This window comes from Mobula birostris (genome assembly GCF_030028105.1).
Source record: "Mobula birostris isolate sMobBir1 chromosome 1 unlocalized genomic scaffold, sMobBir1.hap1 SUPER_1_unloc_1, whole genome shotgun sequence".
Classification (NCBI taxonomy): Eukaryota; Metazoa; Chordata; class Chondrichthyes; order Myliobatiformes; family Myliobatidae; genus Mobula; species Mobula birostris.
Window position 1 is genome coordinate 188,749 of NW_027274035.1, and position 26,194 is coordinate 214,942.

Genomic DNA, 26,194 nt, shown 5'->3' on the forward strand with positions numbered 1-26,194 from the left:
TTGTTTAATGCACAGTGCCCCAGCCTTAACCTAGTCCACACAATTTCCTCTCTTCTGTATCCACTACCTACCCTAGTACCTATCCTTTGTAGTCAAAGGATACAGTAGGTTATAGATCAGTTGGAAATACGGGTGGAGAAATGGCACAAAGAGCTTTAAACTGGACAAGTGTGAGCTGTTGCAGTTTGGGAAGTTTATATGTTAAAAGACAGGACCTTTTGCTGCACTGATGTTTACAAGTTCATAGGTCCCTGAAAGCGGCAAAACAAGTAGATGGAAAAGTGTGGCGCACTTGCCTCTATCAATTGGAGATCGAGTTTAGGAATTAGCATGTCATATTGCAGCTCTATAAAACTTTGGTTAGACCACATTTGGAGGACTGTGTACAGATATGGTAACCGCATAGTGGGAAGGGTGCAAATGTTTTGGGAAGGGTGCAAAAGAAGTTCAATGGGGGTGCTGTCTGAATTAGAGTATTAGCTATGAGGAGAGGTTAGAAAAAGCCTTGGATTGTTTACTCTAGAACATCAGAGCCCGAGGGGTTATCTGATAGATATTTACAAAATTATGAAAAGCATAGACAGGATATGTAGCTAGTCTTTTTCCCAGAGAAGTGATGTGAAATACTTACATTGCTTTAAAGGTTAAAGTTAAAGTAGATTTGAAAAACAAGTCTTTCTTTCACACAGAGAGTGAGTGATCAGTGTCTAGCACTGAGAGGAGAGGTGTGGAAGCAGATACTACAGCAAAGTTTGAGAAGCATGCAGATAGACACATGAATATGAAGGGAACTCAGAGAATCAGGCCACGCGCAGGCAGATGGTCAACATAGACACCATGGGGTAAAGGGCTCTTTACATGTTCTAGAAAAGCCTGGATGGAATTATACAGAATAGTCACGGAATTAAAAGGGGAAGCAGAACAGCAGAGAGAGCACATGAGAAAATAAGGTTCAGCAAAACCACTGAAAACCCAAATATGTTTAGTAAATACAAGAGCAAGAGAATAACAAAATTATGAACTAGTACATATTTGGTACCAAGAATATAAATTAACGTGGTTAGGACTTTTAATAATTATTTTGCAGCCACTTTATCAAAAGCAGGGGAAAAAAGCTGACGTTGAAGTGGACCTTTGCAAAGTATTAGCTGAGATATCAATACTAAGGGAGCATCCCATATTTCAGCATCTTTTAAACTGGATAAGGAAGTTTTGGACTGCTGGATGCAAATCGTATGGTCAGTTGGCAGAGAAGCAGTAAGTATGATTTAATGCAGAGAAAACGTGAGGCAATTCATTTGGAGAAGTGCAGGAAGGGAAGAGAATATGAAATAAACGGGAAGACACTAAGAAAACTGGAGGAACAGAGGGACTGCTTTTACTGACTTTAATACAACCACAGACCATTTAAGGGAGTAGTACAGGTAGAAAAGATAGTAAAAAATATATATAAAATACTTTCTCTGTACCCTTTCCAATGCTTCCACATCCTTCCTATAGTGAGGTGACTAGAACTGGACACAGTACTCCAAGTGTGGCCTAACCAGAGTTTTACAGAGCTGCATCATTACCCCTCGATCCTTAAACTCTATCCCTTGACTTATGAAAGTTAACACTCCATAAGCTTTCTTAACTACCCTATCTACCTGTGAGGCAACTTTCAGGGATCTGTGGACACGTACCCCCAGATCCCTCTGCTCCTCCACACTACCAAGTATCCTGCCATTTACTTTGTACTCTGCCTTGGAGTTTGTCCTTCCAAAGTGTACCACCTCACACTTCTCCGGGTTGAACTCCAGCTGCCACTTCTCAGCCCACTTCTGCATCCTATCAATATCTCTCTGCAATCTTTGACAATCCTCTACACTATCTACAACACCACCAACCTTGGTGTCATCTGCAAACTTGCCAACCCACCCTTCTACTCCCACATCCAGGTCGTTAATAAAAATCACGAAAAGTAGAGGTCCCAGAACAGTTCCTTGTGGGACACCACTAGTCACAATCCTCCAATCTGAATGTACTCCCTCCACCACCACCCTCTGCTTTCTGCAGGCAAGCCAATTCTGAATCCACCTGGCCAAACTTCCCTGGATCCCAAGCCTTCTGACTTTCTGAATAAGCCTACCGTGTGGAACCTTGTCAAATGCCTTACTAAAATCCATATAGATCACATCCACTGCACTACCCTCATCTATATGCCTGGTCACCTCCTCAAAGTACTCTACCAGAGTATGCATTATGATCAGAGATTAGGGGAGCTAGGGCTTTACTCTTTGGAGAGAAGGAGGATGAGAGGAGACATGATAGAGGTATACATGATATTAAGAGGAATAGATAGAGTGGATAGCCAGCGCCTCTTCCCCAGGGCACCACTGCTCAATACAAGAGGACATGGCTTTAAGGTAAGGGGTGGGAAGTTCAAGGGGGATATTAGAGGAAGGTTTTTTACTCAGAGAGTAGTTGGTGCGTGGAATGCACTGCCTGAGTCAGTGGTGGAGGCAAATACACTAGTGAAATTTAAGAGACTACTCGACAGGTATATGGAGGAAATTAAGGTGGGGGGTTATATGAGAGGCAGGGTTTAAGGATTAGCATAATATTGTGGGCCGAAGGGCCTGTACTGTGCTGAACTGTTCTATGTTCTATACTTCCCTTTATCAACCAAGACAAAGAATACAAGATGCAGCCTGGCCTGCTGAGTTCCTCCAGCATTTTGTGTGTTGCTTAAGATCAGAGAGATTATGTATACAACACTGGTTAGATCATAGCTTGAATATTGTGTAAAGTACATCAGAGGAAAGATGTAATTGAACAAAAGATGACGCAGATATCTACAAAGGTGTTGCTAGTATGGAAATATAGTAGCCATGAAGAGAGGTCAGAAAGCTCAAACACGAGGAATTCTGCAGATGCTGGAAATTCAAGCAACACACATCAAAGTTGCTGGTGAATGCAGCAGGCCAGGCAGCATCTCTAGGAAGAGGTACAGTCGACGTTTTGGGCCGAGACCCTTCGTCAGGACTAACTGAAAGAAGAGATAGTAAGAGATCCCTTACTCACTCTTCCTTCAGTTAGTTCTGACGAAGGGTCTCGGCCCGAAACGTCGACTGTACCTCTTCCTACAGATGCTGCCTGGCCTGCTGCGTTCACCAGAAAGCTCAAGTTGTTTTCCTTTGAAAGGGAAGGCAGACAAAAGACTAAAGTGGGATATATAAAGGCATGTTTGGCAGGAGTATGGTAACCAGAAAGTGGAGGGATGGAGAGGAAGGTAGATGTCATAGCCAGTAAAAATAGGCAGGAATAAAATATTAGATATAATAGGACAGATAGTTTGAAATGTGTATATTTTAATGCTAGGTGTAAAATGGGTAAAGGCGATGATCTTAGAACATGGATCAGTACATGGAACTATGATGTGTAGCCATTCCAGAGACTTGTTTGAGAGGGGAACACAAAGAGGTGCTTAATGCCCCAGGGTTTCGATGTTTCAGTAAAGATAAAGGGAGAAACTGGGGGGGGGGGGGGGGGGGGGAAGAGTTACACTACCAGTTTGGGACAATATCATAGCTGCACTCCCTGGGGAAATAATGGAGGGCTCATCACTGAGTCTATATGGGTAAAAATAGGAAGGGTGCAATCACTCTGATGGGACTGTAATACCGACCCCATGAGTCGCCAGGACATATAGGAACAGACGTGCAGGTAGATTAAGGAAAGGTGTAAAATCAATAGGGTTGTTGTCATGGGAGACTTCAACTTTCCTAATAGAAACTGGGACCTTCTTAGCACAAGAGGTTTAGATTGAGCAGAATTGGTTAGGTGCATCCAGGAGGGTTACTTAAATCAATATGTGGATAGTCTAACAGGAGGAGGGGCTGGGTAATGAGCCTGGCCAGGTGATTGGGTGAGCAGTTAGGGAATAGTCAGCAAAGCTCCTTAAGTATTAAGATAGCTATAGATGAGGATAAGTATGGACCTGGCAGGAGAGTTTTTAAATTGGAGCAGGGCAAATTATGAGAGCATCAGGTAAGAACTAGGAGAGTTATTTGGAAACAAGTGTTTTTGTGCAAGTCCACATCTGCCATGTGTTGGATGTTTAAAGACCAACTGCACAGAGTACAGGACAGGTACATTCCAGTCAGAAGGAAGGACAAGGATGGCAAGGTCAGAGAACCTTGGATGTTGAGAGAGGTGAAGAATTTAGTTAATTTAATTAAGTTTAGGAAGCTAGAATCAAACAAAGCCCTTGAGCATTATCAAGATTGCCAGAAAAGAACTCAAGAAGGGAATTAGGAAAGCCAAAAAGGGCCATGAAAGGTCCTTGGCGGGTAAGATTAAAGGGAATCCCAGGGTGTTCTACACATACATCAAGAGCAAGAGGATAACTGTGGAGAGAGTATGACCACTCAACGATTAAAGGGGGAACTTTTGCTTCAGTGCAGAGGGTATGGGTTAATAAGACGTGACCTGCCCAAACAAACCCATGCTAGCTCATCAGTATTTCCCAAAGAGGAGAACATGAAATATGGCGAGATCAATGCTGGGTGTAATGATATGTCAGGGCATTTTGAAGTAAAGGAGGAGATAGTGTTGGATCTCTTAGAGAGCATTAAGTTGGATAAGACCCCAGGGCCTGATGGGATATACCCCAGGTTATTGAGAGAGACAAGTGAAGAGATTCTTGGGGCTTAACCTATATCTTCGTGTCCTCTCTAGCCACAGGTGAGGTCCTGAAGAATTGGTGAGTATCTAATGTTGTTCCACTATTCACGAAAGACACCAGGCAACTATAGACCGATGAGCCTCAAGTCAGTGGTAGGGAAATTACTGGAGAGAATTCTTAAGGATAGCACTTAAAAGCATTTGGACCTAATTAGGGAGAGCCAGCATAGCTTTGTTCGGGTCAAATCAAGTCTGGCTTGAGCTTTTTAATGCTGTGATGAGGGTGAATATTCAGCTGTGGATGTTGTCTATATGGATTTTAGTAAGGTGTTTGACAAGGACCCTCATGGGAGTCTCATCCAGAAGATTAAGATGCATGAGATCTGTAGCAATTTAGCAGTTTGGATTCAGAACTGGCTTGCCATAGAAGGTAGAGGGACGAGCTAGAGGTCTGTGATTAGTGGTGTTCCACAGGGATCTGCATTTATGATATAAATGACCAGGATGAAAATATAGATGGGTGGGTTGGTAGGTTCGCAGATGATATGAAGATTGGTGGTGTTGTGGATAACATAGAAGATTGGCAAAAAGTACAGTGCAATATAAACCAACTGCAGGTATGTGCAGAGAAATAGCAGATGGAGTTTACTTGGCCAAAGGTGAAGTGTTGCACATTGGCAGGTCAAATGTAAAGAGGCAGTACACTGTTAAGAGCAAGACCGTAACAGTGGCGATGAGCAGAGAGATCTTGGGGTCCACATTTAATATCCCTGAAAGTGGCTACACAGGTTGAAAGGGTGGCCAAGAAGGCATAAGGTATGTGTTCTAAAGTCAGAAAGTTAAATTGAAGCTTTATAAATCTCTGGTTAGACCTCACCTGGAGTATTGCATGCAGTTCTGGTCACCCCATTAAAAGAAGGATGTCAAGGCTTTAGAGAGGGTGCAGAAGAGGTTTACCAGGACGCTGCCTGGATTAGAAGGCATGTGCTATAACAAGAAGTTAGACAAACTTGGGTTGTTGTCTCTCTAGCGGCGAAGGCTGAGGGGAGAACTGATAGAGGTTTATAAGATTATGAGAGTCATAGATAAGAGTAAACAGACAGTAACTTTTTCCTAGGGTTAAAATGTCTAATATCAGAGGGCATGCATTTAAAGTGAGAGGGAGTAATTTCAATGGAGATGTGAGAGGGAAGTTTTTTTTATAAAGAGAGTGATGGTTGCCCGGAACGTGTGGCCTTGGGTGGCGGTAAAGGCAGATATATTAGATACTTATCACATTTAGATAGGCACATGAATGTGAGGAAAATGGAAGGATATGGATATCGTGTGGACAGAAAAGATCAGTTTAGTTGGCCATTTGATAACTAATTTAATTGGCCGAAGAGTCTGTTCCTGTGGTGTACTGTTCTATGTTCTAGGCTCATGAATATAGGATCCACCCATTGATTGGCAAAAGAATGAGCATGGGTGTGATACAATATGATGCAGTTACCCATTTCCCTTTGAAGCTGAGATCACAGCCTGAGATGTAGATTTTAAGAAAATGCTAAAATGATTAGCAAGGAAATAAGAGTAAATAAAAAATCATCAGGGGTGACTGGAACTCACTACCAGGACAGATGTTAGAAGTAGTAAAGCAATGAGCTGTAGGACTAGAGATCATGATCTGGAAGGTGGGATACACTGGCCAGGTAGTTTTTGACTGGCACAGACTTACAAATACTGCCAAATATTACAAATTTTCTATGATTCTACAGAAATACTGGTATAGAAGCCTGATACATCAAAGCCAAAAGTTCAAAGTAAATTTATTATATAAGTACTTATATCTCACCATATACGACCCTGAGATTCATTTTCCTATGGGCATACTATGGAATAGTAACCATAACAAGGTCAACAAAAGATGAACCAGAGTACAGAAGACAACAAACTGTGCAAATACAAATTATAAATGAATAGAGAAAAATAACAAGAATGTGAGATAATGAGATAAAAAGTCCTTATTGGTTGTGGGAACATTTCAATGATGAGGCAAGTGAGTGTAATTATTCCCTTTTATTTAAGGGCCTGTTAGTTGAGGGGTAGTAACTGTCCTTGAACTTGGTGATGTGAGTCCTGAGGCTCCCGTCATGAAGTCAATTATTTTTGAATGAATTCAAAGCAAACAAGAGATTGGCTAGTCAACAAGAACAGTCAAATCAAGTTAAATGTTTTGCTGCTGGTTATTTCTAACCCGGATGTCCAGACATGGATGGTTAAGAATTTTCAGTTATAAAGCCTCATCAATGTAGGCTTGCAAAGGCTTTGTGCATGACTAATTGGCTGTGGGTCAACAAACAAGCTACTTGAGGACATCAGCAAGTCAGGCAACATTTATGGAGGTAACTGGACTGTCGATGTTTTAAGACAAGAGCCGATGAGTTCGTCCATCACCAGGGATCCTCACCACTCAGGCCATGCTCTCTTCTCGCTGCTGCCATCAGGTAGGAGGTACAAGTGCCTCAGGACTCACACCAAGAACAGTTACTACCCCACAACCATCAGGCTCTTGAACAAAAGGGGATAACTCCTTTCACTTGCCCATCATTGGATGTTCCCAGAACCACTGATCTCACTTTAAGGACTCTTTATCTCATGTTTTTCTTATTTATTGCGATATATTTATATTTTGCATTTGCACAGTTTAGAGTCTTCTGCACTCTGGTTGATCTTTCATTGATCCTGTTACAGTTATAATTCTATCAAATTGCTGAGAATGCCCACAGGAAAATGTATCTCAGAGTTGTATATGGTGACATGTATGTACTCTGATAATAAAGCTTACTTAGAATTTTTGAACTTTTCACAGTATCTGTGTTGCTCCAGACTCCAGCATCTGCCGTTTCAGCTGTGGGTCAGCCTTCCGTTAAAGAATGAGTCAGGAGACACACTGGAAGAAACAGCAAGATCCCATTACTGTGATCATCCGAAAAGCAGGACCAGAAACATGCAGACTAAGAGACATTTCTAGTCATATGTTTGCTTAATGCAACAAATGTGTGCGCTTAGTTTGCAGTTTTCAATGATACTTACTTTTTAAATGAGTGAGTATCATGAAGAGAAGTAAAATTTAAAAGTAGTGGAATGGCCAAAAGCGTCTTTGCAAAAAATAGTTAACCTGTTGAGAGAGGTATTTATTTATTTATTGTGGTACAGCATGGAATAGGCCCTTCAGGCCCTTTGAGCAGCATCCTAGCCTAATCACGGGACAACTTACAATGACCAATTAAACTACCAACCGGTATGGCTTTGCACTGTGGTAGGAAACTGGAGCACCCGGAAGAAACCCACATGGTCACGGGGAGAATGCACACACTCCTTAAGGCAGCAGTGGTAATTTAACCTGGGTTGCTGGTACTGTAAAGCTTCGTGCTAACCACTACTCTACCGCACTGCCCCACAAGTCATGAAAGCACACTGGACCAAACATGATTTTTTCCTAATGCGGAGCTGCAATCCTTTCCTAAACTGCGGCAAACATTTGAGATCTTGATACTTTGCCACCTCACTATGGAGAAAACAAATTGATTTTAATAAAACTCCAGAAGAAAACACTAGAACTTCACAATACAATTTCCAGGTGGAGGTATGCAGCATCACTGAATTAAATATTTTGAAATACCACCAGAGGGCAGTATTTTCTATACATTTGACCCAGAAACCATACAAATTCCAAATAAAGTAGCAGAAATAGAGGAAGCCTCAACTTTTATAGATAAGTCCTCAATGAGAATTAATGTGGCAAAAATAATGTGTTATTAGCTTAGATTATTGCCTGTAAATGTTTTTTGTTCCACTTTTGTTGTGCCTACAACCATCAGGCTTCTGAACCAGCGCGGATAACTTCACTTGCCTTACAAGTTCCACAATCTACAGACTCATCTTCAAGGATGCTACAACTCATGTTCCCAGTATCATTTTTTTTATTTTTGTACAATTCTTTTGCACATTGTCAGTCTTTGCCATGTAAAGTTCTTAATAAATTACATTTTATTTCTTTATTTTCCTGTAAATGCCTGCAAGAAAACGAATCTCAAGGAGGTTTTGGTGACATATACGTAATTTGACAATAAATTTATTTTGAACACCACAATGCACTGATATACTAAATCAGGCCCCACTACAGAAATTCAGTTTTTAGCCCCTAATCACTGAGCAGGGGTGCGCCACAGCTTTGAACATGGAAAACCAATGGCAGCTTCAAATCTTATTTAGCTGTAACAAATTTGTTGCACAACAACCAAAGCGGGATTTCAGTCCTGAACAGCACTTCTGTGAAAGTCAGAAAGGAGAGAAATGAAGGCTGGAGAAGAAAGACCTGGAAACACCCTCTGGAATCTTCTACTTGACTGCCTTAGTGACAGCCCAGTTTATAAAGAGTTAAAATTGGCATGTCACAAAGGTAATTCTGCGGTTGTTATGGGGGATTTCAATATGCTGAATGGCCTACTCCTGTACCTATTGTCTATAATGGAAAACCAGGACCTCAACTAGACACATAACAACAAGCTCTACATCATAATGAAATAGTAATCATTTAAACCGGCTGTTATAGAGATAATCACTCTCCCAGCTCCCCAACCCACCCCGACAGACAGACACACATACACACACACACATCTGCACATGCACTCCAAGTTATAGAAAGGAAGTTACAGGAGGAAGACCTTCTCATGCACAGAGCCTCATCAGGTTGGAGAAGATCATCCTCCTCTTCTCTAGAAGGAGAACACTAATCTAAAACAAGGCCCAGAGCAAAAGCTGAATAATCTATCTCATATGAATGGCAAAAATATTTCCCTCTCATTAATCCATCCCCCAATATTGCTCAAATGTAAATATTACCACATGTGCTGCTCCAATCCTTCAGAGGTCACAGCTTGAGTCAAAACAAATCTTACGTTTTGCAAAATCAAATAAAACAAATGCAAGAGAAAATGCTTAACCCATACACAAGTACTTGGAAGCAATTTGTTAAAACATTTCAAATAAAGCTACTACTTTAAATTATGCCATATCGGCTGTCCCTGGGTTATGAACACCCTACATCTGGGTGTCCCTACAAACTCCCATAACATTATTACATTCAGAATGTAAATACTTCATTCCTACAAACAGCACATCTGGTTTCTTCTCTCTCTCTCTCCCTCCCTCCCTCCCTACATTTAGTAATAGTTCTTTCCTATCAGCCTTGTCATTCTTGGGGTGGCATTCATTACAATACCGTGGAGATATTGTTTCCATATCAAGTGCTTTTTATATATTTTCTAACTTGTGGACAAACATGAGTGATGGCTGTTTGTACGATCGAAACTCATTCATTACCTACAAATACCTGTATTTTATATCTGAGAACAAGACTACATCATGTGCAAATCCTGTCTATATTATGAAGGTTATGGTGATCAACACTTGCCTGTTGATGGAAACAGCAAGGCTACAGTCACCATAATATCCTATGAAGGTGACCCTCATGCAGTTCTGCTGAAGAGCAGATGAACTTACACCACAATGGACTGTCTCTGATTGTGTCTTTATTTAGTATAACCTTTTATCTTCACTGTCTTGGATAATTTGTATACTGTGTGTTACCTACATGTCTGTAATGCTGCTGCAAACACGTTTTCCATTGTACCTGTACCTCACTGTATTTATGCACATTACAATAAACTCAAATTGACTTTTGTTCATTGAAAATATGTGGCAACTTGGGGGTATCAGAAAGGTCCTACTGGACTGGCAGATGAGAGACTGATAGTTCATACAACCTCTCCTCGGTCACAGCAACGTGGGTTCAGTTCTTCCATTGTTGGTAAGGAGTTTGTACGTTCTCCCTGTGAGCACATGGGTTTCCTCTGGGTGCTCCAGTTTTCTGCCACATTCCAAAGGCATATGATTTAGTAGTTTAATAATTTAGTAGTTAAAGGGCCTGGTACTGTGACGTATATCTAAATAAATAGAAGTATAAAAATATAAAGCCTGTGAGAGATGCTTTGAAATATGGAGTACCACACTGTGCAACTGAAGATAAAAACAAAAATCTAACACCGTTCCTATACTGACCTTGAAATTCAGCCGAACCCAAGTATGATCACTTAATGCCAGTTGAAAGTTGCTCCAAAAACCCCTCCTCTGTATGAATGCTCCATACAGTCTTGATATACAGCTTTTTAAAGGAGGGATGTCTATGAGGGGGCTAAAGGCTGTGAACAAGACTTTGGGATCATCTCTCCAGTGCACTGCATGTTACAGTCTGCTTCAGCACTGTGTGGTTTTCAAAGTCGAATACACAGATCGGCTGCTGAGAGTTGAAAGCTGACTCTTTCTCCAGAGATCTGTACTAACTGATTGATTATTTGGTTGGACAGATTGTGAATTGATTATGCTGGTCAGGAGACAGTGTGCTTCTAAGAAACGTCAAATGGAATAATAATTTCAACAATGATGTCCTTAGACAAAGTGAGCTCAAAGAGGGTTCTCTCATTGATAGGTAAGCGTGACCATGATTATCTTGGAATTTTAAACCTTCATTGTGGTACGTTATCCTCTTCATGTCAGCCTAGAACACTGTGATCTTACTTTCCCTCAGGTATTTGTGTTACATGTGACTGCCACTGATGTAGTTCTGTTGGTCTTCCCTGAGGATCGTCACTTTGTCTTATGAGTCCTTGAGATCCCAAGAGAATGCCACCCGGAACACCGCTCCTGGAAGGGTCACATGTGGTGGTAAGGTCAAGGGGGACATTTCAAACAAAGAGCGACTCAACGATGGAGCTGGCAGGAGATGATGATGGATCACAACAGCAGTAAAGGTGGAGGAAAGCTGCAGCAGGGAAGGGTCCCCAGTCACCCTGCATTTCATGACACAACCCTGATCCCAATCTGTCACAAACCGTGTGGCGGCTGGGCATCAGCCTCCTCACAGTCATTCTCCATAGGAGAACAACCCCTTAGGAGAGCATCACACTCGGCTCAAGTGATCACACTACCACTAGTTCCATAGACAATTTTCAGTCATTTTACTACTGATGATACGGCAAAGTAGATCTCAAGAAAGCTTAAAAAGAGAGTTCATAGGGTAAGATTCCAAGTGATGTTCTGAGAACGAATTCCTTCATGTGGTTAGGGCAATGCAGATAGACTGTTAAGCAGATCTACCAAAAATGAAGGAGTGAAATATAGGAAATATAGTAGTGAACATGAAAAATTCCTCCTGTTATCAACAATTACTGGATGTGTGCTCTTATTATTGACATGTAGAGGCTTTAAATCAAGGATTTTTCAAGGCGATGCACATGGCTGTATGATCAGATGTCATAGAAACCATAGAAAAACTACAGCACAGAAACAGGCCTTCTGGCCCTTCTTGGCTGTGCCGAACCATTTTCTGCCTAGTCCCACTGATCTGCACACGGACCATATCCCTCCTTACACCTCCCATCCATGTAGCTGTCCAATTTATTCTTAAATGTTAAAAAAGAACCCACATTTACCACCTCGTCTGGCAGCTCATTCCATACTCCCACCACTCTCTGTGTGAAGAAGCTCCCACTAATGTTCCCTTTAAACTTTTCCCCCCTCACCCTTAACCCATGTCCTCTGGTTTTTTTCTCCCCTTGCCTCAGTGGAAAAAGTCTGCTTGCATTCACTCTATCTACACCCATCATAATTTTATATACTTCTATCAAATCTCCCCTCATTCTTCTACGCAAAAAAAGTATTTTTAAAAAACTAATTTCACCAGAGTGTCCATCTTGCATTTCTCATGTCACTGATTGTTAGTGATTAACCTAAATTAATGAATACAAAACAAAATCAAAGCAACAGTCCTGAGCATGCATCAAATCGAGATCTTCAGCAGCTCTGAGCCTGAAAGATCAGGCTTCAGGTTGCACTAGCCTGATGTGGGTCTGGGCTGGCTGAAGCAGTGGCAGTGAATGTGGCCGTCTGAGGGAATCACTTCTGTTCCACCAAATCATTTATACATTGTGCAGTGCCTCAGCATTCAAAATATTCCATCAGAGGTCAGAGTTCTGGAGTACAATACCTCAGAAACCTTAAAACACTGCTAACCTTGTATTTTGAGCTTCTAATTACAACATGTGGACATTGGACAAATTCTGCTTGAGACAATGCAATAAATGGATGGTTGAAAAAGAACTAGCTATCAATTCTGTACTAAGAAGGATGGGCTCTAGGCTCCACAGAAGAGCCATCTACTTTACATTTCACGTGGGCTTTGTAGCATACACACCAATGTAATGGATATCATATTGTTTAAGGAAATCATCTTTCTGCCATTTGGAAGTCTATCTACATCTTCTGAAGATCCTATGTGTGACGCTGCCCAGCAGAGGGCTGGAAGGGCTACCCTTTCCCGTTTCCCCCGCTCTGCAAGGCAGGCTATTCACACATGGTGAGTCCAAATGGAAGTCCTGTCTCCAGGCTGTCCTCTACACAATGCAAAGTGTCAGAAGAAGAGGTGGTGGCTGTAGGAGTAAACTCAAATAACAGGATGTATTCATTATTGCTTCTGTTAATCACTTTCAGGTCAAGTGACCTCTGTCTAGAGGTAATAAGGTACCGTACTGTGCAAAAGTCTTGGGCACATATATAGCTAGAGCTTCCCTAAAACCTTTGCACAATACTGAATTTGTCAACATAGAGCAGAGAGCAAGTTTGAGAGTCTGGCAGAAGCAAAGGAAGTTGGAATGGTGAGGATGAAGTGCTGCAGGTGGGTGTGCGACAGCTGGCAGAGAAGAATTGCTGGGAAGGGGGGTGATGCTGTGTATAGACACCCCTGCCTCTGAGACAACAGGCAAGGTCATTTGATTCCAAATGATCGGTTTACTCATCATTACAGAATGTCTCTCTGGTGCTTCCCAATCCCTTCCCCTTTTCTCAACCATGATTCCCTTCTCCCTGCCTCCTTCCCACTCTCAGTCCACAATAGAGACCCATATCAGAATCATCACTCACGTATGTCATGAATTTTTTAAATTTTTGTGGCAGCAGTACAGTGCAATATATAAAATTACTACAGTACTGTGCAAAAGTCTTAGGCACCCTAGCTATATATGTGTGCCCAAGACTTTTGTACACTACATTAATAGGATGGGGGAAGAGCATTAGAGGGGCATGTTTATACTGTCTGCAGATTGTAATGAGAGGAAAAATTGAGATGATTGGGGTAGGTAGGAGGGGGACTTCCGGTAGAGCTCATGGAGTGAAGTCGTGTTCTTGACTCGCTCCATTACCTCTGAGTTTTTCTTCTTATGATCAGCTATATTTTAATTAACCATTAAGGCATCGACTTTTACAATATTTTGAAATAAACTGGGCTCTTTGATAATCGGATGCTTTTAAGGTCTGCTATGTCTAAGAATGGGAAAAACGGGAAGGACGGCAAACCTCCGGTTAGACCGAAAGGTACTGATTTTCCTCCGACTGAACCACCGGTGACTTTGAAAGCTATATCGGAGCTAATTCAAAGGGAAATTTCAACCTCTATTACAGAGCTGATTCGTGCGGAAATTTCAATTAATTTCCAGAAAATTGCCGATTCAATCGATAAGGTACAAACATCTATTACGGAACATCAGTCGGCTATATCTGATCTTCAAAAATCCACGCAACAAAATGAACTCAAGATGGGGAAAATTGAAGAAACAATTACTATAATGAAGAAAAAACTTGACTTTCTGACCTTTAAAAACTCTGACTTAGAATCCAGAATGCGACAGCAGAATCTTCGAATGATTGGGGTGCGTGAAGCTGTTGAATCTGATAACCCTATGAAGTATTTTTCTCAACTTTTAAAAGATGCATTTCCTACTGTATTTCCTGACCAACCACCGTTATTGGATCGCGTTCACAGAGTTCCATCATACTCATCCAAGTCAGATAAACCTCGACATGTCATCTTACGTTTTCATTACTTTCAAGACAAGGAGAAACTGTTTCGTTTCGTTCAACCTAAAGGTTACATTGATTTTTTTGATCTTAAGTTCCGATTCGTGGAGGATTTCAGCAAACCAATTCGGGATCAACGGGTTCGTTACAGATCTGTGATGTCGGAACTCTACAAGATGGATTTAAAACCAGCGCTGCTTTACCCAGCACGTCTAAGGATTCGTACGTTGGATGGAGCTCTCTGTTTTTTTGAATCTCCATCGGATGCCCAAAGTTATCTGGGTCAATTTTCACCTTCAACATCTTAATCGTAATTTTTAACTATCTCCATTTGATCGGAGGCTGTGAATTTGTCGCCCTTAATTTTTTTTGCCTTATATGGGCAGAAAAGTTTATTTTTGATTAATTAATATGGTTGCTAAACTTTCTTTTTATCTGCGTCATTCCTTTCTTTTTCCCAGGGGATTCTGGGTGGTTATTCCCTCACCGTCATTCTACGTATTTCCTTTGAGGCCTTAAATTTTGTAGTTTTTAAATCTACTTCTTTTTGTAGGTTTTCATAACTAGTTTATGTTAATAATCTCATTTCTTTTTTTGTTTACTCATAGGGTCTGGGGTTTGTTGCGGTTTTTTTATATTTTCTGGCTTTTTCTCTGTTATATTAAGTGTTTGTTTTAATTGATTTACCTTTTTTTATTTTTTTTACTGGTTTATAATTAGCTGATCTTTTTTATATTTACACTTTTTTTAGGGAGCATATACCGGAAGTCATGGGGGTAGTTTTAGTGCTTGCTTCTTTCTGGCTGGTCTGTGTTAGATTTAGCCTTAGGGTCATGGGGTGGGGGGTGGTGGGAGGGGCTTCACGTTTTAGTTTCTTTCTTCTTGGGCTATGTACACTATTGAAGTATTGGTTGCGTTCTCCTTCCCGGTATCTCTTATTTGTTCTGTTCCCTTTCCGGCTTCATGGGTCGAGCCTATTGTCAATCCTCCTTGTTGCGGGTTGACTTTAGGGTTTATGGAGTCTATTATTAATTTTGTCTCCTGGAATACTAATGGTCTTAACCATCCTATTAAAAGGAAAAAAGTTTTTAAAGTGTTCCGGAGACTTAAAGCACAAATTTTATTTTTACAAGAGACCCATGTGCGGAGGGGGGACAGACTACGTTTTTTTTAAATTCTGGAAGAATCAACAGTTTCATTCGAACTCTAACGCTAAGATTCGAGGCGTCTCTATTTTTATAGACTCCTCAGTTACTTTTATACAACATGATATTATCTCTGGTCCGAATGGTAGATTTCTACTGGTTAGTGGTCTACTATTTAATAAAAAGGTAGTTTTGGTTAATGTTTATGCTCCCAATATGGACTGCCTGGAATTTTATAAATCATTATTCAATCAGTTCCCGAATTTGAATGAGTTTTCATTGATCTGGGGCGGAGATCTTAATACCTGTTTATCTCCAGCTTTGGACCGTTCGGCTCCTCTACGGACCTTACCTAATAAATCTGCAACTTTGATTAATTCATTCCTCTCTGATTCTGGGTCGACGGACATTTGGCGTTTTTTGCATCCTCAGGAAAAAGATTTTTCTTTTTTTTCACATGTTCACCATTCCTATTCAAGAATTGATTATTTCTTTATTGACTCTCGTCTTATTTCTTCAGTGATTAAATGTGATTATGACTCTATAACCATTTCGGATCATGCTCCACTTAAGCTTTCTATTAAAATTCAGGCCAATACACAAAATAATAGACAATGGCATTTTAATTCGCTGTTGCTTCAGGACTCGGACTTTGTTAACTTTATGAATGAACAGATTGATCTTTTTTTTACAATCAACTATACAGAGGATATTTCTGTGAACATTCTTTGGGATACTTTTAAAGCTTATATTCATGGTCAGATTATTTCATATTCTGCTGCTTTGAGGAAGAAGCTGAAGCAGGAGGAGATGGTAATTGTGGACAAGATTAAGGAAATTGATAAGAAATATGTTACAGCTCCCTCTGAGGAGTTATATAAACAAAGAACTGAACTTCAAATGGAACACAGTCTATTACTTTCGTCCTCGATTGTAAACCAATTAAAGAAAACAAGAAGTGAATTTTATGTACACAGTGACAAAATTGGCAAACTGTTGGCTAACCAATTGAAGTCTAACTCACCTTTTTTCCCTCTTTTTCGAGGTACTCGACAAGGTTGTCCTCTTAGTCCTTTATTATTTGATATTGCATTAGAACCTCTTGCAATTGCCATTCGAGAATCTCCAAATATTACTGGGATAACTCGGGGCTTAAAGTCCCATAAAATATCACTCTGTGCTGATGATTTACTTTTATATATTTCTAATCCTCAAAAATCCATCCCTGCTGTTTTAGAGTTATTAGCACAATTTAGTCCCTTTTCAGGTTATAAATTAAATCTTAGTAAGAGTGAACTTTTCCCGATTAATAAACAACTTCCCTTATATCATAACTTTCCGTTTAAATTGATTAATAATTATTTTTCATATCTTGGGATTAAAATTACTTGTAAATACAAAGATTTATTTAAGATTAACTTTTTACCCTTAATTGACCATATTATTCAACTTTCATCTAAATGGTTCCCTTTATATTTAACTTTGATTGGTCGTATTAATGCAGTTAAGATGTTTTTTCTGCCAAAATTTCTATATATATTTCAGGCATTACCGATTTTTGTTCCAAAATCTTTTTTTGATAAAGTTGACTCAAAAATTTCTTCATTTATTTGGCAAAATAAAAACCCGAGACTGGGTAAAATACATTTACAGAAAGCTAAGAGAGATGGAGGTTTAGCATTACCTAACTTTAGATTCTATTATTGGGCAATTAATATTCGACATATGAAATTTTGGTTACTTAACCAGGATATACTATCCATTCCTAAATGGGTAGCATTGGAATTACAATCTGTTCAGGGCTATACACTTGGCTCTGTTTTAGGTTCCTCTCTTCCTTTTGATTTGAAACGCCTCAAACAGGTATCTAACCCAATAGTTAAATATACCTTACGTATTTGGTTTCAATTCAGAAAATTTTTTGATCTTAACCAATTTGGGTTAGCGATTCCTATTTTAGGTAAAATATTTTTTCCTCCCTCTTTTACAGATCATGCTTTTCAAATTTGGAAGACTAAGGGTATTTCACGGTTTTTGGATTTACTTTTAGATGGTTCCCTTATGTCTTTTGAACAATTATCTAATAAATATAATTTATCAAGAATACATTTTTTTAGATATCTACAAGTTAGAAATTTCCTAAGTACTATACTTTCTTCTTTTCCAATGCTTCCTCCTACATACATTTTAGATACTATAATTAACCTTAATCCATGTCAGAAAGGTGCATCGGCTATTATTTATAATATTATTATGAAACTTAGGAAAGCTCCATTTGATAAGATTAGGATAGATTGGGAACAGGAATTGGGGTCTATCATTTCCGTGGATGATTGGGGGCAGATTTTACAATTAGTCAATACTTCCTCTATTTGTGCTAAACATTCCCTAATTCAATTTAAAGTTGTTCATAGAGCACATATGTCCAAAGATAAATTAGCTCGCTTTTATTCTCATATTAATCCTTTTTGTGATAGATGTCCAGGGCAGATAGCCTCTTTAACTCATATGTTTTGGTCTTGTCCTACTCTGGAAACTTTTTGGAGAGACATTTTTAATATTATCTCAAAGGTATTGAATATAGATATCTCTCCTCATCCTATTACTGCTATCTTTGGACTACCTAAAATTTCCAGTAATCTTTCTCCTTCAGCCCATTGAATGATTGCATTTCATACTTTAATGGCGAAAAGATGTATCTTACAACATTGGAAAGAGCTTAATGCTCCAACCACCTTTTTTTGGTTTTCTCAGACGATATTATAGAAACATAGAAAATAGGTGCAGGAGTAGGCCATTCGGCCCTTCGAGCCTGCACCACCATTTATTATGATCATGGCTGATCATCCAAATCAGAACCCTGCCCCAGCCTTCCCTCCATACCCCCTGACCCCCGTAGCCACAAGGGCCATATCTAACTATGCTTGAATTTGGAGAAAATTAGAAGCAATCTTTATGATTCCTCACTTAAATTTGAACAGACCTGGAGATCTTTTATTCAATATTTTCATTTAATATAATTTTTTTTTCTTCTCTTTTTTGCTCCATATTTATATACCCTTCTTGTTTTTTTTTACTGTTTTTAATGGAGGTCGGGTTTGAGGACGTGATTTTAAGTTCATTAACTCTACTTGGTTTCAAGTTAGCCCATTGCTTTGCTTTGCTTTTAGTTTAGCTGCACGGTGGGTTTTTTTTGGGGCTTTTTTTCTTTTTCTCTATTGAGAGAGAGAGATGTATATATATATATATAAATTAGTATACCATTATGTTACCTTAGTATGTTATGTTTAAATTACATTGTTTGTATCACTTATTTTTCTGTATTAATATCTCCTGTAATTTTATTATATTCTAACAGTGTATTAGTGCCTATATGGCTCACCTTTTTGTATACTTATTCAATAAAAAGATTTAAAAAGGATTGGGGTAGGTAGAGAATGTCTCATCACTGTAAAGTCTTTGTGCCTCTGCTGGCTATAGATCTGTGACAGCTGCTCTGATAAATCTCTCCTCTTACAGAGATACAGTAATGTGTGCTCCCTTCAGTTTCTGGAGCCGGCACCCGTGATGCGCCATCCCCTCCTGCAGAAGAGTAGCCACTTTAATCATTAATTTGCAACCTTCCTGCCATGGCAGAGTATGCTATCTGAGGTGTGGGGCATGGATTGGTGATACTTGAGTATGTGGTGGAACTTGTGAATGTTTGAAAGGAATGGGGATTGCTGTTACCTAGGTGATAGTAGAGCTACTAGGACTTGATGTTTCAGTCCCTATGGTAAGCCGGCACTCTCGATGTTGGCAGTGGGTTTGGAGTGGTGACAAGGAGGGAAGATGGGTACCTCATCGGGGTCATCAGGTGGGCACCCTCCTTCTTTGACGTTTCATTGATAACCCACGACGTCTCCAGAGGGCTCAATGGTGCTACCTGGCGTCCCAGACACACCACCCTCAGTTCCATACCCTCCTGTCTTCATCTTGCAGGCCAGTTGTTTTCTTTCCTTTTAATCCAAATCCAATTGCTGCTTTCTTCTACTGCATTTGACAAGGACTTGATTGCTTGTTGGAGGGAGTGACCCCTCACCCCCATCTTCTTCAATAGACTGGTTGTAGATGTAGCAACGAATCCCCTGCATCCCACTTCTACAGGAAAAATCCTGGTCTTCCAGCCATCCTGGACAGCTTCATTTGCCAGTTCAGAGTACTTGGTCTTTTTCCTCTCATAAGCTTCTTCAACACCATCTTCCCATTGTACTGTCGATTCCACAACATATGCCAGCTTGGCTGTTGTGGACCACAGGACCATGTCTGGCCAGAGTGTTGTAGTCACAATGCCTGGGGGAAACACAAGCTTTTTTTCCCAAGTCCACATCCATTTTCCAATCCCGAGCAACCTGTAAAATGTTTACATCTTTTGATGTTATAGGGTGCTCTGGAGGTTGGCCTGCTGGTACAAATCGTGTGATGTGGACATTTCCTGCTGACAGATGCACCATGCAGACGTGTGAAGTTTGCACTACAATTATGAGATGTTGGTTAATTGTGTCCTCATTTACCCTGAACACATATATGAGGTTATTAACCTGAACCCTCTGGATGTACACTAAAGTAATAAGCCACACAGACTGGTATAATGAGACCAGAGCATGTTTCCGCACCAAAACTGATGAGTTCAGTTTAAATCGTGCATAACCATCTTCATGAATACTTTCATTAACTTTCCAAATTAAGTCATCAGGTTTCCTCTCCTCAATCTATTTTGTCCACGCCATCTCTTTTTAAATTTATTCATGGTGATTATCATCCTCTCATTCCGTTACAAAGAGATTACCTTTGTCACGTGAGCATCAAAACATACAGTGAAAGAGAGAGCCTGTGGAGCCTTGGAGCTCGGAGAAGAGGCGCGGAATTGTAATATCGGAACAGCAAATTACTGGTCTCTGGTCTCAATGACTCAGGAGTGACCTTTCTCGTCCTCACTGGAGAGAGAGATCCTGTCTGAGATACCGAAGTGCCAGTTTGTGGCCTGCAGCTCGATGAGCTCTGGATCAATGGACTCTTTTGGTGCTTCTACCTGCTGCTCGCGGGGTGGGTGGGGGGGGGGGTCAATGCTTCTGCTGGAACGGGTGGGGGTGGAGGGGGATGTCGATGCTTTAGCTGCTGCTAGTGGGGGAGGGGCTTCGATGTTTCTATCGTTCTATGAGGTTTCTTTGTTTCTGGCCCTCTATGAAGAGGGCAAGTTTCAGGTTGTGTATTGTATACATACTCTGATGTTAAAGGTATTTTGAAACTTTGACATAGTCACTTCCACCAAAGATGTCCTGGAGGCAATCTCCAACTGTCAGCTTGCTTCCAATGTCAACATAGCGTGCCCAAAGCTTGCTAACCCTCACAATTATCTCATCGGAAATGTGAAAGCAAACCAGAGCACCCGGAGGAACCCCACACTATCATGGGGGGGGGGGGGGGCCACAGAAACGCCTTGCAGATAGTGGCGGGGATTGAACTCTGACCTCACAACTGGTGTGTTGTTAAGTGTTGTGCTAACCACTAAACTACTGTGCTGCCCATGTACTGTATATTCCTATAATACATAAAAATATTTTTATAGCATGTATAAAAATACTTTTATTCACTTTCATCAGACAATAAGCTCATTTACAGAAGTGTGTGAGTTGAAGTTATTTTAAAAATTGTACATTCAGCCCCCAAATATTCAGAAATAAATGAGAATAGTTGTAATGCAGGAAATTGGGGCAGTGAGTCTCTGCGTCATTTTATGGAGTTGATCTGTCAGATCTGCAATTATCTTCCAATGGTTTGGTTATTACTTGTTCAGCATTTTTCTGAAATTTCAGAATATATGTAATTGTCTTTAATATTATATACACCAACAGAACAGCAAAACTGTAATTAAAGGAGATGGGCTTGTGAAAAAATTAAGTAATCACATTAGCAATGATATGCATAGAAAATATACCTACTTTAGATCTCTCCCTCCACATCAACAAGCTGTAAATATGAAGCTACAAGTTATGAGGCACTTAAAAAATAATCACTGAAATGAAGCTATTATACTATAAGTAACATTAGATTAACTGCTAGGGGAGCCTGAACCATGAAATAATAATTGGTCTAAAAATTAATTTTTGGACATTAACATTATTGATACACATAAGTGGGATGCAATTGACTGTGAACTAATCTTTTAAGACTATATGGTCCTGAAAAATTGGTTTAAAAACCATAATCCATCAGTGAATTCTCTCAGAATGGAAGGTAATGCAAAGAGAAATTTTGGCCAATTTTGTTGCCTTGAATCAATATTTGAATGACCTTTTTTCATCTAGTCAATAATTATACACTGAGATTTTTAAAAAAAGATTCCAAGTACAGTTTATATGTACAGTATATGACTATTCTGCCTAGCTCCCACAAAATGCATCAGAATACAGCCACGTTTATGTTACAAGACTCCATTTCATTTTATACCACAGTTTCGCATTTGGCAACTATGTGCTTATTTTGATATCCAGCATCATGTTTATGCAGAAATCAATTTTAGCTGCGTGAATATTTAATTGTATAACAACAATATGAAAGATCTTATAACATCACTTCTGCCATAAGGCATTTACACAACAGATTTAGAATCTACAAGGATCTATGACATTGAGAATAAAAATATGTGTGTGTGTGTATTTATTTTATTTCGTATTACAGCATGGAATAGGCCCTTCTGGCCCTTCAAGCCACACTGCCCAGCAACCCCTGACAACCCCAATGTAATCCTAACTTAATCACGGGGCAATTTACAATGACCATTTTACCTACCCAGTACAACTTTGAACTGTGGGACAAAACTGGAGGGTCCAGAGAAAACCCACACATTCCAGAGGGAGGACATGCAGACTCCCTACAGAGGATGCTGGGATTGAACTCTAACCTCTGATGCCCCGAGCAGTAAAAGCTTTGCACTAACTGCTATGCTACCATGGTACTTCAACTGCAGACATCCCACCTCTCCCGGAAGTTCTAGGACTCTCCCGCATATTGATAGCGGTTCCCTGATGCCCGCAAATTATATACAATATCCCGGAAATCAATTTTTTTGAGGGGGAGAGAGGGAGAGGGACAGAGCGAGCATTCTGATTGGTCTCCCATTGTGCTAAGTAGATCTATCAGTTTTCTCTGTGGGCGGGCTTTATAGTCGGCCTCTTTCTCTCTTTCATTGTCCATCAGTTCAGTTTAGTGTCCTGCAGCACCATGGCAGAGTGTTCCAAAAAAAGAAAATATAAAACGTACTTCACCCCAGACTACTAAAGTGTACTCCTGCCTAATAGGGGTCAAAAATAATGACAGTGTTGCATGGTGCGTCACATTAAGACAGAATTCAGAAGTCAGCTGTCTCAGAAAACACTTGTGAATCTGATGCCTTGCAAAATTAACAAATTCATTGACACAGACATTACAAGGTTGAGACTTCCGGTAAAATGCTCAAATCTGCCAAGCAAGCCACATCACAGTACAAGGAAAGCTTGCAAAAGAAATAGAAAAGCTATTTGCATTTAGCTATTAGCATTGAGACTGCCAACAAAATACTCAACAAGGGATATATATATATATGTAAATAGTTTCAATATATGATCAAATAAATCATTGTGTTCTTTCATAATCAAATGTCCTGTATGCATACACCCTTGGAGGTCGACCGGGGGGGGGGGGTATGGAGTTGCAGGGGAGTTGGGATGGTGGTGCTACCTCCCCGAAATGAGTTTTTGCAGGGTGGGATGTCTGCAACTGTGTATGCGTGTGTGTGCAGGTGTGCGTATGTGCAACAGCTTACCTGTCTCATCACAAACTCCGAGGAGATATTTTCCCCTGTAATTGCTGGTTGCAGCAGCCCTGTGATTAAAAGCATTCGATTTAAACCTATAGCAGCAGAGAACTGTAGAATCTGATGATACGAGATCAGTTCTTTGTACCTGAAAAAAAAGCAAATAAGATGAGGGAATTTTACTCTGCATCACAATGGTAACAGAATTACTGAATACCAGAGAACAATTTGTTTCTCCAGAGCAGTAAATGGGAGGGGTTAAATTAGACAGACATTTCTTTCCATCTGTTTTAGCTGTCGTCACATTGATGCATACCATGATATGGTTGCAATATCATTAAGTCAAAACATACAGCACTCTGTATGTAAAGAACTTACCCTTGACATCCCTCCTATACTTTCCTCCAATCACCTTAACATTATGCCCCCTTGTATTAGCCATTTCCACTCTGGGAAAAATAAATTCTCTGGCTATCCACTTAATCTATGAATGACTTTGATGGGGTTCTGCCTCTCAATAATCAGCAGAAATTGAAATATCAGATATTTAAGCAGGTCACAGAGGGATGTAAAAAGAACAGGGGAATTTAACTTTACTGGTAGTGACTGGCATTGCCTTAGTCAAGGGGCTCATGCAGAGTGGAATTTGTAAAATACATCCAAGAGAGAATTTTCAACAGTATATAGAGAGCTCCTGGAGAAGTCATTACCTTGGGCGATGAGTGTAGACAGATAACAGAAATGTCTGTGCAAGAAACCTCGGTGGACAGTGACCACAGTAAGTTTCAAGGTAAACATCGAAAAAGTAAAGTTTAGAACTTGAGGTAAGCTGGGGTAAGGTGATTTTCAATAGCGTTAGTCAGTACATGAAGAAGAATACTGGGAGCAGCTGCTGGACAGGAAAACAGTATCTGATAAGTGAGAGGTATTTGAAGATGGCATTTTAAGAGTTCAAAGTTAGCTTATCCCTATAAGGCTAGAGGTGAAAATGGTAACGTTAGGGAATTTTAGTTAACAAGGGATATTGAAAATTTGATCAGGAAAAAGAAGGAAATGCATGTTAGGTATAGGAAATTTGTATTGAATGAGTCCTTTGAGTTTTATAGTGAAAAAGAGGAAAACTTGAGAAAGAAGTTAGGGGACAAAAAAAAAACATGGAATGACCTTGGCAAGTAGGATTAAGGAGAATTCTAAAACCTCTTTTAAATATATTAGAAACAAAGGGCAGCTAAGGAAAGAATAGATCTCCTCAGGGACCAAAACAGTAATCTATGTTTTGTGAGGGGATCCAGGAGTGCCCCTATTAACTGTTTGAAGAGAGACAGAGTTATTTACATTTATCATTGATGGTTTGTTTGGAAAGGAGAGAGAGACAGAGTTATTTACCACCAATATGTTGCTTTTGAAAAGAGAGAGAGAGAGACGAAGATTAACGGTTGGACTGTCACTTTAAGGCATTGGAAGTAACTTTGGATTTTTACTGAGTTTGGAGTTGTAGACAGCACTGAGTAAGTTGCTATGGCGACCGAAAGCAGTGTTATTTAATGAACTCTTGATGTTATGATTTTCAGCTGGTTGCTGATGTTACTTTCAAGGACAGGTTGCCTGCTTGTACATTTCTTCACAGACAAAGGAAGGAGGGACTCTTTGAATGACAGGTGATGCTCAGCACAGAGAAATAAATGGGAGGTCAGATGATACAGACCTCGGACACATGACACGATCTGGACACTGAACGAGCATTGTTGTGCCCGCAGAGAAAGTGGGTTTTTGGAGGATCGATCAGACAGATCGATTCCAACTTGCTATTCCAGTTTGAGGAGAAGGGGTTGACTGGTGGGGAGTTGTCTCGCCGGGGTGATAGCTCCACCACAGGAAAACTGATCCCCCTGGTTAAAGTCACAGTCGGGGACTTGTAAAGGATTTCGGAGTATGACAAGAAGATCGACGGCATCAGCTCACCTGAAGACTCAACTCACTCTCCCCCTCTCTCCCCCCCCATCGCTAGTCAACTAAATACCACGAACTGAACTGAACTTTACTCAACATCGTAAGACTGTATCTTTTTACCCCTCGACTTAAAGAAGCTTAGTTTTCATACATATATATTCCACACTTATTTTTATATATAATCATTGCTAACTTGTTTGATTTATCTACATTTATATTACTGTATTGCGTAGTTACTAATAAATATTAGTAGTTTATAGCAATATGAGACTCCAAAGTGGTCTCTATTTCTGCTGGTTTCTTTATTCCCGTCACGTGACAGTTTAGATTACTGGAACCCAGTGATGTGAGTAAGATCCTAAATTGGTATTCACTGGGGAAAGGATGTGGAGGCTGGAGAGCTGGAGAGTTAAGGGAGAGTTACACCAATAACAGCATATCTGTATCAGGAAGGAGAAACCCCATTTGAGATAGTGGATCAAATTATGTTGGATAAATTCCTAGACTTGAGATCTATCTCAGCATGCTAAGGGAAACAACGGAGGAGATTGCTGGGCTGAGATGGCAGGAAACTGTAGGACAATTCATATTGTTCCTTTATTCAAAAAAATGCAGTAGGGGTACATCTTTTACCTACAGGCCAATG

General features: G+C 40.1%; 1 protein-coding gene across 2 annotated transcripts in view; it reads right to left on the reverse strand.

The window, feature by feature from the left end:
• The window catches only part of LOC140191983 (uncharacterized), a 194,720-nt gene that overhangs the window by 68,701 nt on the left and 99,825 nt on the right, over positions 1-26,194 (reverse strand). For both annotated transcript variants that reach the window (XM_072249887.1, XM_072249886.1), the window contains one exon: positions 23,608-23,746. In XM_072249887.1, the coding sequence (XP_072105988.1) occupies positions 23,608-23,746 (139 nt within the window). The remainder of the gene's footprint in view (positions 1-23,607; positions 23,747-26,194) is intronic.